At 39.8% G+C, this 18,732-nt stretch overlaps 1 protein-coding gene across 1 annotated transcript in view; it reads right to left on the reverse strand.

The window, feature by feature from the left end:
* LOC122816753 (lysosomal alpha-glucosidase-like) overlaps window positions 1-18,732 on the reverse strand; it is a gene marked incomplete in the record, with an annotated part of 907,240 nt that overhangs the window by 854,800 nt on the left and 33,708 nt on the right. Inside the window, 1 exon segment of the mRNA XM_044089759.1 lies at window positions 81-246. Coding sequence (XP_043945694.1) covers window positions 81-246 — 166 coding nt within the window.

Genomic DNA, 18,732 nt, shown 5'->3' on the forward strand with positions numbered 1-18,732 from the left:
CTAGAAAATAGTGCAAGCCACCTTCTCATACTTCTAATAATCTTTTCACATTTGAAGATAAGACATCAGACAGTCCTTACCGTAGGAGGCACATCTCGTGCCCAGAAGGTCAGTGTATTCCAATTCAAGCTATGTGCAAATCCAGCACGATGCTCACCAAGCCCATACACAAACTGAGAGGGCAGTGTTGTGGAAATCTGAAGAAACTGGTCGGCAAAGAAGAGGGGAGCCACAGCTGTGTTTATGCTGCAAACAAAATAGTTAAAAAAAAAATCAGCTGAACTCTGCTCTGACAAAATTCCACACCGTCACTTCCAGCAGTCTGATCTATTTACTTGCTTATCACAGTATGAAAGCTCTATGCAAAAATGTTATCAAGCTCCTAATTTAAAATAAAATACATAAAATCACATCTCCCCTAGTAAATCAAGAAGTTATGAGCAATAGGCCACTTGTTTGCATACTGGTCACAAAGATGAACAATGCAATCTTCCTATACTTCTCAATGTACGGGCACACAGACCAGGCTTGGGAAACATCTGGATAGAGAGAAAAAAATCTGTACTGCTCTTTGTTCTGTTGCAGTACTTCACTCCCAAGAAACCTATAGGAAAGTTTTCTGTGCAAAAGCTAAAAGCTGAACTTTCTCGGTTTCTGTAACTTAACGAGAGAGAGAGAGAGCAGGCTAGAGAGATACAGAGCCACAGACACAGATAGGGTCTTCAAATGAGCTGACTAAGAAGTGAGGCTTATTGCAAAGCCCTTCTTTCATTACAACTAAGAGAGGGAAGATAAAGTCATCAGAAAAACAAGTCTCAGAAAAATAAAAATAAAAGCTTACACCATTGTACTATGTTCAACATAGGGATCACTGCTGCAGCAACTGACCTATATGGGTAGATAACCATAGCCTAGACTGACTGGGAGTGGTCAAGAGGAGGGCCCAGAAACTCATGGAGAATGGCCCTAGCAAAGCCTGTCCTACACCTGGAGAAGCAGTAAAGCTATGGACTGAGGACCAAGTTGCTCCATATAAACTACTTTTACAAACCAACCCTTTTCAAAAGGCCACAGATTAAGCCAATGTTCTGTTAGAATGAGCCTTTATGCATCCTGGAATTGTTTTGTTCTGGTAGGTATAACAAAAGGTAGAAGCATGAGACAATGACTTGGAAGTGGTTTGCTTTGACACAGCTCATCCTTTATTCTTGATGTCACAAGAAATGAATAGCTGTAGAGTTCCTGAAAGATTTTGTTCTGTCAAGATTGTACTAAGTTGCTGGTGGACATTCAAGGTATGGAGTATGCTTTCTCCTGCTTTTTTAGATTATGGAAGAAGAAAGGAAGATGGATAGCATGTCTCAAGGTAAAGTCAGAGGTCACTTTACTTTAAGCAGCAGTCCATTTATAACTAACCATATCTTTTTGGCAAATGGGATAAGGCTGACCCACCAAAAAAGCTTGCATCTTGGATACTCTTCTTGAAGGGGTCAGTGCAATTAGAAAACCACTTTCCATGTCAAGAACCTCAAGTCAAGTCGATGAGCTGGTTTAAAGGGAACAGTTATAAACAAAATTAAGATCCCACGGAGCATCCACTAGTTTTCTGAGAGGCTTTGTATGCAACATTTTCACAAGACTATATTGGACGAGGGGGGGATCCATAGGCAGACATGCTGAAATTACTGATAAATTAACTTTGCCCGAAGACTAAGATAGACAAGAGGATAGTAACTCAAACATATAACAGAACCAGAGACACTAGCTCTGAATGGGTGCTGATTCTTTTCTTGGCAACTAGAGAATCTTTTCCATGTATTTGTATGTGACTTCATAATAGCAAGTTTTCTTTCCTCTTAATGCCTACTGTACATCTTCAGAAAAGAAAAGAAAAAAAAAAAAAAAAAAAAGTGCCCCAAAAAATATTAAGATACAATCATCCAGGTAGCCAGTTACAGTTGTTTGGGGTTGGGATGTATCAAACACTCCTGGCCTTATGTTGCTAGACTCAGTCAGCAAGGAAGCATGTGGTAATTGCCCTGGCCATTTCCAAAAAGAAGGGAGGACCACTGTTGCCTGGGCTAAAAAGGAGCCACCTCAATGACCTTTTGAAGATTCTTTCTGAATCTTCAGAATGACCCTGAATATTAGTGCAAAAGGTGGAAAAGCACAGGAACACTTCTGTCCTAGGAAAAGAAAATACATCTGTTTTCCAGGCCTTCTTGCAAGGAGTCCTGTTGACTGGAGGCAAAAAGATCTATTTGAGGTATTCCCCATAGCTGAATCAAATTACTGTAAATGCCCTTGAATAAAATTTCCATTTGCAAGGGTTTGCCCTGGTTCTGCTAATCTCATCTGCTACACAATTTTGCTCTGAAGGTATGCAAGACGCCTGCTGCTGCCACCAAACATTTCCCTTTTCACATACCTCAAAACTGAAATCCTAAGTGATGGGGATACTGATGTTGGGAACATATAGATTTCAGGTACCATTGGATTTTTTCAGACATGCAACTCCATATGAAATGCAGGAGGACTCATTACTGGGCACTTGCTGGTGTCGTGAAGAGCACTTCTGGCTAACAAAGATTGAAACAATACTAATTTCAAGTACTTTGACAAGGAACGGGGTCCATTCCCATCATGGTATTAGGAAATTCAAAAGACGGAGAAATTAAAAAAAAAAAAAAAAAAAAAAAAAGAATCCTTGCAAGAGGTATCATGAGAATCATTGATGCAATGAGACTCAGAATCCTGAGGAAATCCGTTGCTGAGACAGTGGCCTGAAAAATAAAAACACTCAGGAACAGATCTAGACACAGATGTGTGTTTTTCCATGGGAAAAAAAAACCTCTAAACTGAGGTGCCCAAGAGACACACTAGGAGTCAGACAAAATTTCTGTATGGTTCCCTTACCTAAGTAAGAGATTCTGGACATTTTGAAAAAGACTCTAAAAAAGATAAGAAGCCATCCAAATAAGGTAAAATGTGAATATCTTGCAGTCCGGGCATCATCACAACAGGTTCAGAAAAGGAAGCTCCAGAACTGGTCTCCAAGAATCTTCATTCTTTGGCACCACAAACATTCTTGACTAAACCCTCATCCTAACTGAGGAGGAAGAGGGACAAGTATCAATCTCTGAGAGTGTACGGTAAATGATAGGAAGGAGAAAAAGAATTTGGTCTGGTGGGTGGGTGGGGGGTATCCCACTGCCATCTGTAACCTTGATGAATTACTCTCACACCTCATCTGTCAGAAACATTCCATGCTTGTCACACTTACTAAAGCATATCAGTGTGTAGATATCACCTTGCTGCCTTAGTTTTATAAAATGTACCTCTACCAGGATTACAGAAACTAAAATTTGAAAAACAGTGACAAGTATACTTGTTTCAGGAGTATAGCAAAGTCTCCTTTAAAGAAGAGTATACTATTAGAGGATACAAAGGAACTCTGCTTTCCTGATGACTATACTCTTCTCTGAAGCAATGAGTTTAAGCATTATATGCAATAAGATCCTTGTTAAAGGTGAGGGAGTAAGCAGTAACCTAATCATCGGCACATGAATAGGGGGAACCAGAAAAAAATATTGTCTAACAGTATAAGTACAAGGTCTCAAGTCAGAAGTAAGCCTAGAAAGATGGAGAAACCCATAGGACAGACCAATAATACCTCAGAGGTGTCACAGGCCAAGCTACATGTGAAAATGGACAAAATCATGGCCGATGTGGTCCAAATAAATAACCGGCTCATGGATTATATAAATAAAAACTGAGAAATGGCTGTATGAGATTGAACATCACAATCAAATCAACCTGACCAGTTCATCACCTTGGAAAGAACAAGAGGGGGAAAAACAAAATAGCTCCACTTGAAATGAAACATAAAAGTTACCTGAAACTGAGATTAGAGTAAGGAGGATGCTTATATTTCCTTTCTAATAAACTGTCTCTCATGCTTGACCAGCAAGGTTAATTTTCTTTCTGCTTAACTGTCATTTACTCATAAATGAAACCCAATTTTACCCTTTAGCCTGTTCTTTGTTGACTATGTTGAAAAGACTGAAAGAACTGCAAGATTCTGAGGTGGTGCTGAGTGAGGAAGACTGACAAATGTTAATGACACTTGAAAAGGGTGTAAGGAAAAGACTGAAGTCAAGTACATGGGGCCTCTCAAACAAAACTGATTTCATTTTTTTTGACAACTCCCCTAGATACCCAAGAACACAAGCAGTTAAATTAATACAGATGAAAGTGGAGAGAATGAACGTTAAGTTATGATGTCCAAAATCAGGACGGATAACCAAAAGGTTTGAGGAAATTCTGGACATTTTACAAGAATTTTATCAGTACAAGGTAAACACAAAAAGTAGGAAGGGGCAAAAAGTGTAGAGGGAATGTTTACGAGTCTGGTTTGCATCAAAGTGTCAGAAGAGAAAAATGATTACCTACCTCAACCCATTATTTGTGGGAAAATAGAAAAACAGATGGATAGGGACTACAGACAGATGGTATTACATTTGGATGCAGACAAAGTCTTTGACAGAGTACATCAGAGGTACCCATGGGAAAAATGTAGAGGGTGTGGATTAGTGATGGCTTTATCAAACTAATAGCTAGCTAAGGAATTAAAGAAATACTTGATTGTAGCTGTAAAAGTAAATGCTAGATTAATGGAAAACTTCCCTAAAAAGAGGGGAAACTTATCAAGGATGCTCTCTTTCTCCCCTCCTCTCTACATTCATTTTATTTATAGCTTTTGGCCCAGAAACCTAAAACATAAAGGGATGGCAGAGGCGAAGGGGTGAGGAAAGTATTTGCCTTATTCACCAATGGCATTTTTTGTATCTCAATGACACAGACATAAAGTGTATAACATCTTAGGAGACTTGAATACCTTTACTGAATTATCACTTAAAACAGGAATTTACATAAGAGAAAAAAAAATCATGTTAACATGCTCACAGTTACCAACATATCACATGCATTATTTTATACAATCAATCCAACATTACATAAAATTGATCAATTCCTGCCTTCCCTTAAATCTCACTCATCCTTCAAAACATTATTCTGCATGTACTGATCCCAAAGTTCTTAAGTACTTTTATCTCTGTTACAATATTCACCACTTAAAATACATTTGGTTTAGACTTTGACTTCCTTTTTCTAGTAATTGCTTTTTGGCAACCACCAGAATTAAACCAAATAAGGCTTTACTATGTCTAGGCAGTTTTAGATACTTTATCCCTGCTCAAAGTAAATACATGCATACATAAATCATTTCCTTAGTTACACCTGTTTGCTAATGTAATCTTTCTGACACAGTAACTTTGTAGAGAATTTTTCAAGTCTGCCAACTCATTACACTTCCAAAACATGTTACCATTTACCTCTTCCCCATCGCATCTTCAACATTTGACATCTTCCTGGGGAAAAATTCTTTGGAGTCTGCTTGGGATATAAAATACCCATGCAAACACTTTGAAAAAAAGATCCTAAATCTTCTACACTTTGTTGCAGATTTTGGAGCCACACGTGTCATTCCACTGTTTCCTTGTTAACTGCTTACCCGGTCTCTCTTCCCAATATTGTCTAACCTCCTCTGATCAATTCCTGTAGTCATCACACAATATTTTATATCCCCACAGCAGCTTCTATTCTAGACTCAACTAAAATCTCTACCACAGCAGGCCTTTTACTTAGGATTCCCATATCCCTTTTTCTTTGCCTATATTCTGATATCAATCCCTGATAGGGAAAGCCATCTCTAGCCTTCAGTTTAAGTGTCTTATTGCCTTCTTCCTACTCTATTACCTTTCTGTCTCTCTAGTTATTTGCTCCCAATACCTTGGTACCTTTGCCATTTCTCCAGTAAATTCCAGCCCCTTCTTGCCTATTCTCTGCACACCTAAATTGCAGTCATCCCTATTGGCAGAATCTCCTTTCTCCATTCTTGTATTGGCTTAGTTCTTAGAGTACTTTATTCTTGTTTATAAGATAGCAGAAACAGCCATATAGAATATTTTAAGATTATGTATACAAAATCTCACACTCTACACTATTTCTTAAATTTCTTCCTGCTTCATCATCATCCCTTTCCACTCTGAATTATATATTTCAGCTAGTGTTGTGTACATGATCATTAAATGTGCAACTCTAAAACATTCCTTCAATTCAGATAATCCTAAACCAACCTTGTTCTACTGGAAAGAGCTACTTATCTCACTTGACCCCTGCCTTCTCCTCCTCACAGATAAAAATCTTTCAATTCTTTATTATTCTCCACAACTGATAAAAATGTGTCTGACCTGTATATATATATATATATATATATATATATATATATATATATATATATATATATGTGTATGTGTGTATATATATATATATATATATATATATATATATATATATATGTCTGTATATATATATATATATATATATATATATATATATATATATGTATGTGTGTGTATATATATATATATATATATATATATATATATCTAAAGGGACTAAAAAAAAAAAAAAAAACCTCACTTGTACCTTGCCATCCATAAAACTAAGAGCTTCCAGTTTCTCAGTGCTTGTATTATATTGTTTTTAGTCTCTTCCCACAAATCCTCAACTTTCATTAACAGAATACTTTTTAACTCATACTGCTAAATATTTTGTTTAATCACTGTGATGATGTGAGGTAGTGCCAGTTGTGCCAGAGGGACAGTAAGGAAGTTCATGTGTGACATTTGCTAGCATAGCTAGGTGGATTTTTGTAAATAATTATGTCATTTGATCAAACAGATTTGCACAGTTGCTGGCGTTACAAAAATGCATCATCACTGGGTTAAAGCTCAGTCCAGCTAACCTTAAAGAAAACAAAAAAGCCTGAGATTAAATGATGGTTTAGGCCATAAAGATTTTTATCTCACAGGTCTGAATGCAGTCAGAGATGCAATGTCTATGAAAAGCCTGGACAGGGGCCCTGCTCTATTGTCCTTAGTGGTGAACTAATTTTAGGTGCCAGAGAATAGCTTGTCAGTTTCTGCAGGAAGGGTTGGAATGGTTTTACAGTTTCCAGATGTTATAATAAACCTTAGCTAAAGGTGTGTGTGTGTGTGTGTGTGTGTGTGTGTGTGTGTGTGTGTGTGTGTGTGTATTGTGACACATCAGTACCAGATCCTGGCTCAATCTCAAGTAAGAGGGTATTGTGGGAACCACAGTCAGGTGACCAGATGTGATGTCATTCTGTAGTCAGCAGTGAAATTGTATTTGATTACTAGTGAGAGATTTGAGGATTGCGCTCCGTTTCTGGACCCGACAAGATATCCATCCACTTTCATCTTGCCTTGCATTAGGAAGTAACCAAGGAACAGTAATTCTTCAGCCGGTTAGATAAATAGGTTCATAGGTTCGTACTAGGCTATCTGCCCTAGGGCATTTATAAGCCTAGCCAGAGTGTGTGTGGCTTTCACCACCCCTTAGGATGAGAATACTACACCCTTTTAGGGTTTAGTTTACTGTGCCTCTGTCTAGTAGTGACACAGAGATGACCCCCGGGGTAAACTTACGATCTCCCATCCATTCGTCAAGATTTCTCTTGAATAGAGTTAGTGAGGGGCTCTGCCTAACATGGATTGGGATTCTGTTCCAGAGTGTAGGGAGTTATGAATCTGTCTCTCCAGCACATCCTATTTATTTCTGTGTTGAGGTTTAAGTCTCTTGCTCTCGTAGCTCTGATGGATTTGGATTTTCTGAGGTGGAGCATGTCCATTAATTCCAGATTGGACATGGCCTTGTACGTCAGGCACAGATCACCTCTGAGTAGGCGGTATGCGACTGAATAGAGCTGGAGGTTTTTAGTCGGGCAGCATATGACATATGTTTAAGACCCTTTATCCTCATGGTGAGGAACTTTTGGGGTCTTTCCAACTTGCTGCAGGTGTCGGGTAAGATACATCCCAAAAGGGGCATTGTACTCAATCATTGGCCTGATAAGAGAAGAGTACAGGGACACAATGACCTCTCTTGATCTAGATGTGAAACCCTTCATGATAAGGTGGGCAATATAGAAGGTCTTCCTAACCACTTTGGCAATGTGAGTGTCAAATGAGAGGTTACTGTCAACCTGGGTCCCTAGGTCCCTGATTACCTCTTCCGTACTTAATGGATTACCACCTATGTGGTAATTTGTGGGTACCTTGTTTTTCCCAAAGGTATGACTATACATTTGTTGGCGTTCAGCTTAAGGCCATGGCTCTGGCACCAATTATCCGTTTCTATGAGGCCTCTCTGAAGGATGTTTGTGTCCGCTGGAGTATCAATTATGGCGCCCAGTTTGCAGTCATCTGCGAACTTTGTCAGCCACAATCCTCCTATGTTTGCCTGTACCTCGGAAAAATAAATGCCGAACAAGAGGGGTCCCAGGACTGAGCCCTGTGGGACACCGCTTGTTACTGGCTTAGAGTCTGACATAGCTCCAGCAACTCTGACCCTGTGGGTTCTGTCCTTGAGCCAGTTTGCAACCCATCTTGTGATATATGGGTTTACATTTAAGCTGGTGAGTTTGTCTATGATGCCCGAGTGGGGTATTGTGTCAAAGGCTTTTGCAAGGTCAAGGTAGGCTGAGTGAACTGCCTTACCCTCATCAATGGCCTTAGTGACCGTTTCAAAAAAGTCGACCAAGTTCAAAAGGCAGGATCTTCCCTTGACAAAGCCAAATTGGGTAGGAGCTAATGTCTGTAGGTCCCCAATGTCTTTGTTTATGAGTTCCATAATGATCCTCTCCATAGCTTTGCAGACCAGGCTCGTCAAGCTTATGGGGCAGTAATTTCCAGGGTCCATAGAAGCACCGCCTTTGTGAAGTGGGACCACTGTTGCCGTATGCCACTCTTTGGGTACGTATCCTATAGTAAGGCTAAGATTAAACAGCAGCCTTATGTGTGGGTTTAGTTCCTCTTGGAGTTCATGTAGCACACAGCCCGGGACACCGTCTGGTCCCATTGATGCTGTTTTTTTAGCTTTAGAGAGGGCGGCTCTCACCTGGGCATCTGAGATGTTAGGGAGGCTACACTCTTCTGGGATAGTTATCTCTCCTTTTGGGGGGGAGGGGGAGAAGAAATTTGCACTGAACCTGTCTGCCAGCATGTTGGCAATGTCAGTGGGTTCAGTGTATTTTGTGTCATTTTGGACTAACTCTGAGCATATCTGGGAGTTTCCACCCAGGTTTCTAACATAGCTAAAGAAGGCCTTGTGATTGTCTTTTGTGTCTTTTGCGATTTTTCTTTCAAAGTTGGCCTTGGATGATTTTATGAGTGATCGTAGTTTTTTGCTAGTACTGATCAGAGATGCCTTCCCTTTTAGGGATTTTGCTCTGTCATGTAGTAGCTTCCTCCTCCTGTTGTAAAGTTTGTTTATGGCTGGGGTGCACCAGACTGGGCGCCTGCCTTTGGGGGAATGGGTCTTGGTTTTATTTGGGATTGCATGATCCATGCATTCTAGAAGGTGCCCGTAGAAGGCATTTGCAAAGGATTCAGCAGTGTGGATTTTGGTTTCCACTGGCCCAGGGGCCTTGAAGGATACCACGTCAGTCTTAAGAAGTGTGAAGTTGGCTTTTGAGAAGTTCTTCACTGTGGTCTTTTGTGCAGGGGGGTGGGGCGGGGATGTGGATTTCCAGTGAGATTAATTTATGGTCTGATCTTACCAAAGAGGGATATACTTCCGGTGTGGAGCATTTTGTCCCCATGTTTGTGATGATCAGGTCTAGTATATTGTCTCCTCTTGTGGGAATGGTAACTAGTTGTTCCATTGCATTTGAGTTTATGAATTCTAGGAACCTTTGGGCTAGGGTGTTGGGGCTTGAGTAATGTTCCCAGTCTATGTTTGGGTAGTTGAAGTCTCCCAATATGATGGTATTTGGAGAGACATTCATACTCTCCAGTGTCTTCAGGAAGGCCGTGTGGGGTTCCTGAGTTTGAGAGGGTGGTCTGTAGCATGCTACAAACTGTAAGGCAGTTTTGCCTATGGTTAGTTGCACCTGGATGGTCTCTGATGCTTCGTGCGTTGCCACTAACCTGGAGGTGTGGGTATCTTTGATGAATATGGATACTCCCCCTCCTTTTGTGGTTCAGTCCAAGTTTTGGGGCCGGAAAGCATGACATGAGGTAAAACCTGATAGTGCTGGGGTGCTCTCAGGAGCCTTGAACCAGGTTTCAGTCACTGCACAGACATCGATGTTCTCCATACTGAGGAGGGCTTCAAGGGCGTGCATCTTGAGGTTTAGACTTCTGGCATTGAGCAGCATTACCCTTAGTTTTTTTCCACTTGTGTTTTCTAGGGAGGTAGGTTTGTCATTTGAGCCTTGCCTAAAAAAGGCACTATGGGGGTGGCAAGAGCCTTGGCCAATATCCGGAAGCCCAGGGGTGACAGGTGCAAGCCATCCCTTGTGAAGCAGTGTGGCTTGTCAAACATGTCATCCCAAGCAGACAGACACTGGATCCCCTTAGAATGACACCAGTAATTAAGCCAATTGTTAAAACTGATCATTTTGTCTTTGTACTGTGGCATCATTCTTGGTGAGGGTAAGATGCTGCTCAGGGTCAGGGTCATACCGGCCTGGGCTACATAATCAGAGAGCTCCTCTAGGTCTCTTTTCATGTAGTCCAGGGAGGTATGTCTCAGGTCGTTCACACCGGCATGTACAATGACCGAGTCATATTTGTACTTGCTGTGGAGTGACCCCGAGTGCTTGTGTTATGTGGCGGATTCTAGCTCCCGACAGGCAGCTTACTGTGACCTTTTCCTTGTTCAGTCTGGTGAGCGGGACGTCAGTGTGTCTGACTATGGAGTCACCTATTACAAAAGTGTGTCTGGCATGTTGTTTGGCCTTAAGGGCTGTGACCGTTTAGCACACTGACTTTGCGAACTATGTGTTGCATGTGCTATGTCTTGAGGTGGCGGTTGCTTGGGTGTCTGCTTTGGAGGCCTCTGTTGTTTTGGTAAATTTTTAATCAGCGCCTCCGAGTATGTTTTTGTGTGTTTATGTGTTTGGTTTGCAGTTGTGATAGTTCTATGTGAGACTGGGTTTGTGGTGTGCGTGGTTACCTTCTGCTCCTGACTGGTCTTGCCAGTACTGAATTGACAGAGAGCTCAGCCTCCATTTTGGCTATATAGTTGCATCTCTCGCATATATTTGTATTTGTTGGGAGGAGGAGAGGGTTGTCTGTGTACATTAGGCAATTGTAACATTGCCTCAAGATTCCCAGATTCACCAGCTGAACAGGAGAGGACGCCAGCAACTGACCCTTCGACATGCTAGAAATAGTGAAAAAAGATTGCTGTGTAACAGAAAGGATCTATAGGGAAATGGGTACTCAAGGGAATTTAGGTGAAAGAAGTACTTTCTTTTGTTTAAGAGTGCTTTACCTGTATAAAAAATGCTTTAGGAGCAAGTGCTGAGCTTTTCAGTTAGAGAATAGGCTGTTTAGATTGCAAGTAGAGCAGTTCTAAGGGAAAAATTGAAGAGTAGACTTTACGGAGCCAGAAATAGTTTAAACTTGATTAACCGGCGCTGCCCTATGCTGCTCTATGAGCAACTTCGCGCTAAAACGCACAAAAGTGGGCTTTATAGCAGGGGGTTGAAAAGAGCCAGGAATTGACCCAAAATGGCCAATAAACTACAAGTTGCTGGGCTGGAACCAATCCTCTAGGGACAAATAGGTTGCTCAGTGCTCCCCACTCCCACTGGTGAACAAAGAAGCTTCCTCTTATCCAAATAAGGGTATGGACAGCACAGGAACTAAGACAAAGCCCAGAGATCAGCAAAATCTGAAGACTGGACTATTCTAGTTCAGAAAAGCGGGAAAACAAGGATTTTTTTTTTTTTTTTTTTTTTTACAGAGAAAGGAGAAAGAGATGCAGTAACAAACAGTAAATGCTATAAAACGGCTAGCGCACTTGAGTGCGTTAGCCTAACAATTAAATTAAACAAAAAATAACTTTTTAAAGTGCTAACAGTATAAATTCAACACAGTACAGTAAAAACAATACGCAGAACTGTTTTTTAAGCGAAATGCAGTCGAGATGCAGTAATTTAAGCGAAAGCCAGAAAAAATACTTATAAATCCAGGAAAGTCACTCTTTCACTCTCTGCTGCTTGTAGAACTCTGCAGGACAAATATAGTGAGATTAGCTAAATTTAGTTTCTTTTTTTCTGCTTCTGTCAGAGTGTCTGTCTGTGCTTTTTATATTTCCTGTGACTGAAACTCTGGTGTTTAATGTAAACAGATATTCAGTATGCTCATGTTTTTATTATTTATTATACATATATCTAAACCATTCATTATGGCTGGTCGTTTAGAAAACATTTAACCTTTGGGAGTACTTGCATTTATTTAGTGGCGCTGTGGCTCCACGTTCCTGAAAGTCTTGCTGCTTGGTTAACACTACCATTTTGTATACGTATTAATTTTACTACGTGTAAATTGGATACCCTTGTAAGAGTAGTTGGCTTTGGGTGTTCTGGTGGCAGTAAATCTACCTTACAGTCTGAGTTGAGGTGTCAGAGCAGGTAAGCTCTGCCAGCCTTTCCGAAGTGTGTGTGTGTGTCTACGCAAAAATCCAAATCTCAAGAGAGTGTGTGTGTGACAACTACTTTGAACAGGAAGACGGCACCGATTTCACACAAAAGGTGGAGGAGGACTTGGTTTGGAACAACCAGCTAAGGAGTCAGCTCTGTAGTGGTCAGTGGAAAGTCTTATTTGGGGCCTGGAGAGAAAGCCCAGCCCCAGAACTGGAGTGTGCATTCCCTGTGTGCTCTTAAGGGAAACTGTACTTGGTGCAGACAGCTGCATCTGGAAATAATGGGTGCCTCTATTTTTCTCACCATGAATGTTCTTCACCACTGTCAGTGGTCAGGATTGAGGCTCCTTAATCACTGGCCCAGTGAAGAGATATCACAATCACGTCCCCATAAATGTGTGCACTGCTGAACCAATTCATGTGTTGGTACATAGTTTACAAATATAGCCTTTGTTTTGTATTTATTAATTTTATATCCCAAGAGTATCTGAAACAGTCTCAGAATGGCCCAGAACGTGGGGATGCCCTTTTCAGATTTTATATCATGTACAAATTAATATCATCTGCAAATAAAGCCAACTTTTCTTGATTACTGAACAATATGTACCATTGAATTTCTGAGTCTTATTTTCTTTGACAATGGCTCTAAATAGAACACAATAGAGGGGAAAGAGGACACCCCTGCCTGGTTCCTCTGTTCACACAACTTCTCAGAGAAGAACCCTCCCACTTTAATTTTTTTTACTCCAATCCCTCACACAGCCTCCTAAATAATCTTACTACTGTAATCAGGGAATGCAAATGCTTTTATTGCCTACTCAAAATGTCAGCTTACTCTTAAATGCTTTCTATGCATCAAGACCCACCAACAATGGTATTTTCTTATACTTTGATTCTTTCTGGATCATGCCTGCTCTATTAAATGCTGTCAAATGTTTGCCTTCACTCCACAAAACCACACTGATCCATACTCAATTTTGACAAAACCTTTACCATTCTTTTCAACTATTACACACACATACACAGATTTAAAGCTGAAACGGGTCTATATGAAGCTGGGTCTGGTGGGTCTTCATCTTTATTACACCCATCACGCCACTTTTTAAACTTGTTTTCATTTTATCCCACTCACTAGCTATAACATCTGAAGAAATTTCTATCTTCCCTAATAACACTCAAATTCCACTACCCATTCCTTAAATTCTTTTATAGATATATATATATATTATATATATATATATATATATATATATATATATATATATATATATATATATATATATATAAACAGGTAGGTGGGGAAACACCACTGTCTCATTTGTACTTCATTACTTTTTTTTTTTTTAATCTTAGCTACTATTGGTGCATGATCCAAAATATTTGTTGGCTATGCAAATCTTAAACTGCATATATTTCTGTGAAATATAACTTCTGTGTAGTCTTGTCCAGGTATTGTACTGTGGGGAATTAAGTCAATTCTGTTGAGTTTCTACTATTGAATTTATATCTTCTATACTAAAATATTGACAATTTCTTTGAAATCTACTCTCTTTCGTTATATTTTCCTTTCTAGGTCCCCCAGATACATCCTCACTGTTGAAAATCAAGTTCAGTCCCCACCTATAAGTAATGTTTCCTGTTAAAAGATGATTTCTCCCAAAAATGTCTAACTCCATAATAGCAGTTTTAGGGAGAGAATACCAATACATGCTAGGATAATCATCATCCCTTGCCCGTAGCCCCTTACTACCACAAATCTACCATTACTTTTCCTCCCTCTTCTATCACTACTGGAGCTGTTTTAGCAATAAGTACTGCCCTTTACCCTTGATACTCTGCTATCTCTCCTGAAATCCTTTTATTAAATTCAAATGGTCATTTCTTTTAGAGAGTCAGTCTCCTGTAGCATTAGTATTTGCACTGATTCAAATGGTGATTTCTTTTAAAGAGCGTCTCCTGTAGCATTATTATTTGTACTCTACATTTATTAATATAATTTAATACTCTTTCCCTTTTGTCTATACCTGTGAGTTTATTCACATTCCAAAATATGTTTAATGTAGCCATTATAAGATATTATTCCCACCTGTTACACACGACAAAAAACACCCCCTGCTGCTCACACAGGTAAAACCTAACCTAAAACTTGGGCTGTAGTATGCATCTTGGTATGGATAACCTATGTTCCCATTTTAACTCCCGTTTATTTATCTTAATTAACTGGGAGAGGAATAAAGATAAGAACAATTTATGTATATTCAGAAAACATTTATCTTTAGACTTAAGAAAAGTGCAATGGCTATCTTTAAACCCAACATTATACACTGTTCTAGTTAAAAGCATCAAAGTATTTAGTTACCAAAAAAGCTGTTTTCACTTATTCACTATTTTTTTACTGAACTGCTTGCCCTTCCACGTTTTAATTTTAAGTTTGTCAGTAAACCATATCCACACCCACTGATCTACTGATTTCCACTACAGACAGCTTGTTTTCAAGGAAACACAAGATCAACATTTAGACATGTCCTCATTTCTGGATTTTTAATCTTGCACTAAACTCTTACTTGCATTAAGAAAACTATTAGGATCATAGAAAGTTACTAGGCTAATGGCCCTAAGGGTCTTACAAGCCTAGCCAAGTTCTTAACCTTATTTCCACAATCATCATCTACTGCCCCTGTCCAAGAGGGACACAGGTGGACCCCCCCCCCCCCGAGTGACTTTACAGTCACCCATCCAACTGTCAAGATACTTTTGAAGAGAGACAAAGAGGTACTCTGACAAAGTGGGAGTCTGTTCCAAAGGTGTGGTAACCTCTAGGAGACAAATCTGTCCCTCCAGCAGGTTTTATTTATGTCACATAACAGGTTAATATCTTTAGAATGAGCAATCTGTGTACCATTTGACTTATGGATATGCAGCACTTCCAATAAGGCAGGGTCAGAGATTGCCTTGTATGCAAGGCAGAGAGCACCTCTAAGTAGTCTGTATAAGATTGAATAAAGTGAAAGTTATTTCAGATGATACCCATAGGACAGATGCCGAAGACCCTGAATTTTTCTTGTGAGGAACCTATGCGGCTTCTCCAACTGCTGCAGGTGCTTAGAAAGGTACATACCAAAAGGAGCATTGTACTCAATTACTAGCATAATGAGGAAAGAGTACAGGGAGGTTATAACTTTGTTTTGGAGGCAACACCTTTACTTATGCGATGAGCAATACAGAATGCGCTTCTTACCACTGTGGAGACATGGTAGTCAAAAGGTAAGGTTGCTGTCAACCTGTGTGCCCATGTCCCTCACCACCAAGTGGGTACTTAACTACCACATCAGTAGCAACACCTTAACAGGAACATCACTTTTACCAAAAGGATGCATTAAGGCCATGACTTTGGCACCAAACATGTGAGACCCTCTTCTACAATGTTGACATCATTTGGAGATTCTATGACCACTACCAGACCTTTAGTTTTTACTTGTATTTTGGAGAAATAGATTTTATATACAGTAGAAATCCCAGGACTGATCCCCATGGAACACCACTGGTTGCAGGTCTGCTGTTGGTGATGGATTCTCCTATTTTGACTGTATGAGTTCTATCAGTGAGCCAGTTAGTGATCCATCTAATGATATAAGGGTTGATGCCAAGTTGGGTGAGCTTGTCAATGATGCCTGCGGGGGGAATAGTATCAAACACCTTGGCTAATTCCAGGTAGGTTGTATGCACAATTTCCCTTCATCCAGGGTCTTGGCAACTATCTCGAAGAAGTCCAAAATGTTTAATAGGCATGATCTCCCTTTGAGTAGTGTCAAGTGTTTGGAGATTACCTACATCTTTGTTTATATGGTCCATGATGATTCATTCCATGACCTTGCAAATATGGCTAGTCAGGCTAATAGGACTACAGTTCCCGGGGTCAGTGGAAACACCACCTTTGTGTATGGGACTAAACAACGGCCGTTTGCCACTCAGCTGGTACAAAGCCGGTAATTAGAGTACGATTAAAAGAGTACCCAATGGTGCTGCTAATTCATGTTGGAGCCCATGCAGGACGCAGCCTGGGATGTTATCAGGTCCCACAGAGGCTGTGTTTTTGGCCACAGAGAGGGCATTTCTGATCTGTTCTTCTGAGATACAAGGTAGGGGACAGGTGGGTAGGGATGTCATGGCGGTACGTGTGGCAGAGACAGGGAGTGAAGTTTTCACAACACGTGTCAGCCAACAGGTTAGCTATGTCCATAGGCTCAGTATACGTGGTATTATTAACTACCAGTTCAGCACAAATCTGGGCCTTTCATTTTAGGTTACGGATGTAACTATAGAATGCCTTGTGGTTGTCCTTTGTTGAGAAAACGAATATGGACTCCGTCTTCTTTTAGATTTGGTACTGCATTGATGCCTCACCAACTCGCATTCACCAAAAAAATTTGGCAACACATTGAACCAAGGGCATTAATCCAGACATTTGCTGATGGAAAAAGTAAAAGAAAACATTTCAATTCTACGTAAAATCCGTACTTTAACTCCCATCCCCCATCCCATCAGACCAAGATTACAACCTACTGACTCAAGTGCGCTTTTGCCCAGCCTCTTTTTTCACATCATAATGCCTACATTTTTTTTTTTTACTTTTAAGAATGTTTTATACGAATACTGTTGAGAAAAAAAAAGTTTTACTTAGTTACTTTTTCCCCTTTTAGTGTCCATCCAAACATTAATAACATGAAGTGGGGCATATGCCTGTCAGTCCCCCCAACAAGCCAACAAAAACCCAGTCTTTCTCAGCCATTTTTTCTTGTAAAGGCATATTTCACAAATGTGACTTGTGCTTTACAGTCCCACATTGATTCACTAATTACAGTGTTGCATCTCCCAACCCCAGACTCTGGTTGAAGTCAAAAGTACTCCTGACTCTTCTAGTCAACTCCTGTGCTTTTTTCCATCTCTCAAGCATTTTCATTTGGAACACTGGAAAAGATTCCACTGGCAAAGTCTCTCTGTTAGCTTTAACATTAGAAGGATGAGAAGCGGAGTCCCCTGCTGCTTGATGGCTGAACCCTTGTTGGATAAAGTCCCCCTTAGCCTGTTCTGCATAAGACTTTGATCCTCCAAGAAAAAAAAATATTCTGTAGACAAACACAGGAGCTTGAATCTCACCCCTGCTTCAAAATTCCTTGACTGCCCTCTCTTCTGCCGAGTATAGAGTAAATAATTTTTCCACAAACACTCTACTGTCTCCAATTTTTAATATTTTGCCTTTCTGCCACAGTTTTGCCAAGATCAACTCCTTGTGGTGCTATGATTGCATCTTTACTTACAGGTTTTGCCTGCTTTCTCATGGCCAGGTTGATTATATATATATATATATACATATACATATATATATATATATATATATATATACATATACATATACATATATATATATATATATATATATATATATATATACATACATACATACATACATATATTCCCCCTCAGAAGGTCGAATGGCTGAAATCTCGAAATGCATATGGTTGAGACCATATGCTCGGAATTTCAGAAGCTCATCCTTCTGAATGGGGATTGGCATACAGGGCAGAACAGGAGATTTCCCTTTCTGCCCCCCTGCAGAAACATTGTTTTGTTTTTTTTTTTTTGTTTTTTTTTTTTTACTTCCTTTCAAGAGGTCGAGCTTCTGAAATTCAAGCATATGGCTTCGGCCATATGCATTTCGAGATTTCAGCCATTCAACCTTCTGAAGGGGAACCAGATTTATTTATATATATATATATATATATATATATATATACATACACACATATATATATATATATATATCTAAATAAATAAATGTGTGTGCTGTGTGTATCCTTTTCAATTAACAAATCCTGCTGTGGAATACCAATCCAGTTACTTGTGCTTTTAAAAAATTAACAGACCTTCCAATTTCTCTGGTGCAGCAGAAAATTTCAGGACGTCTCTGTGCTCTGTCTGCTACTTTACCGTTTTTGAAGCAGCTCTTGAGCAGTCTCATACTCAGCCAGCCATTTCTTCATTTCAACCTCTTTTTTGGAGTTTTATCAGTTCATCTTAATAGCATTTTAAAGCTTCATCTGCTTTTTCTGCCTTTTATTATTTGAACTGATATACCTACATCCTTCAATGACT

The sequence above is a fragment of the Protopterus annectens genome, chromosome 12.part0, assembly GCF_019279795.1.
Source record: "Protopterus annectens isolate FY-2018-M chromosome 12.part0, PAN1.0, whole genome shotgun sequence".
Lineage (NCBI taxonomy): Eukaryota > Metazoa > Chordata > Ceratodontiformes > Protopteridae > Protopterus > Protopterus annectens.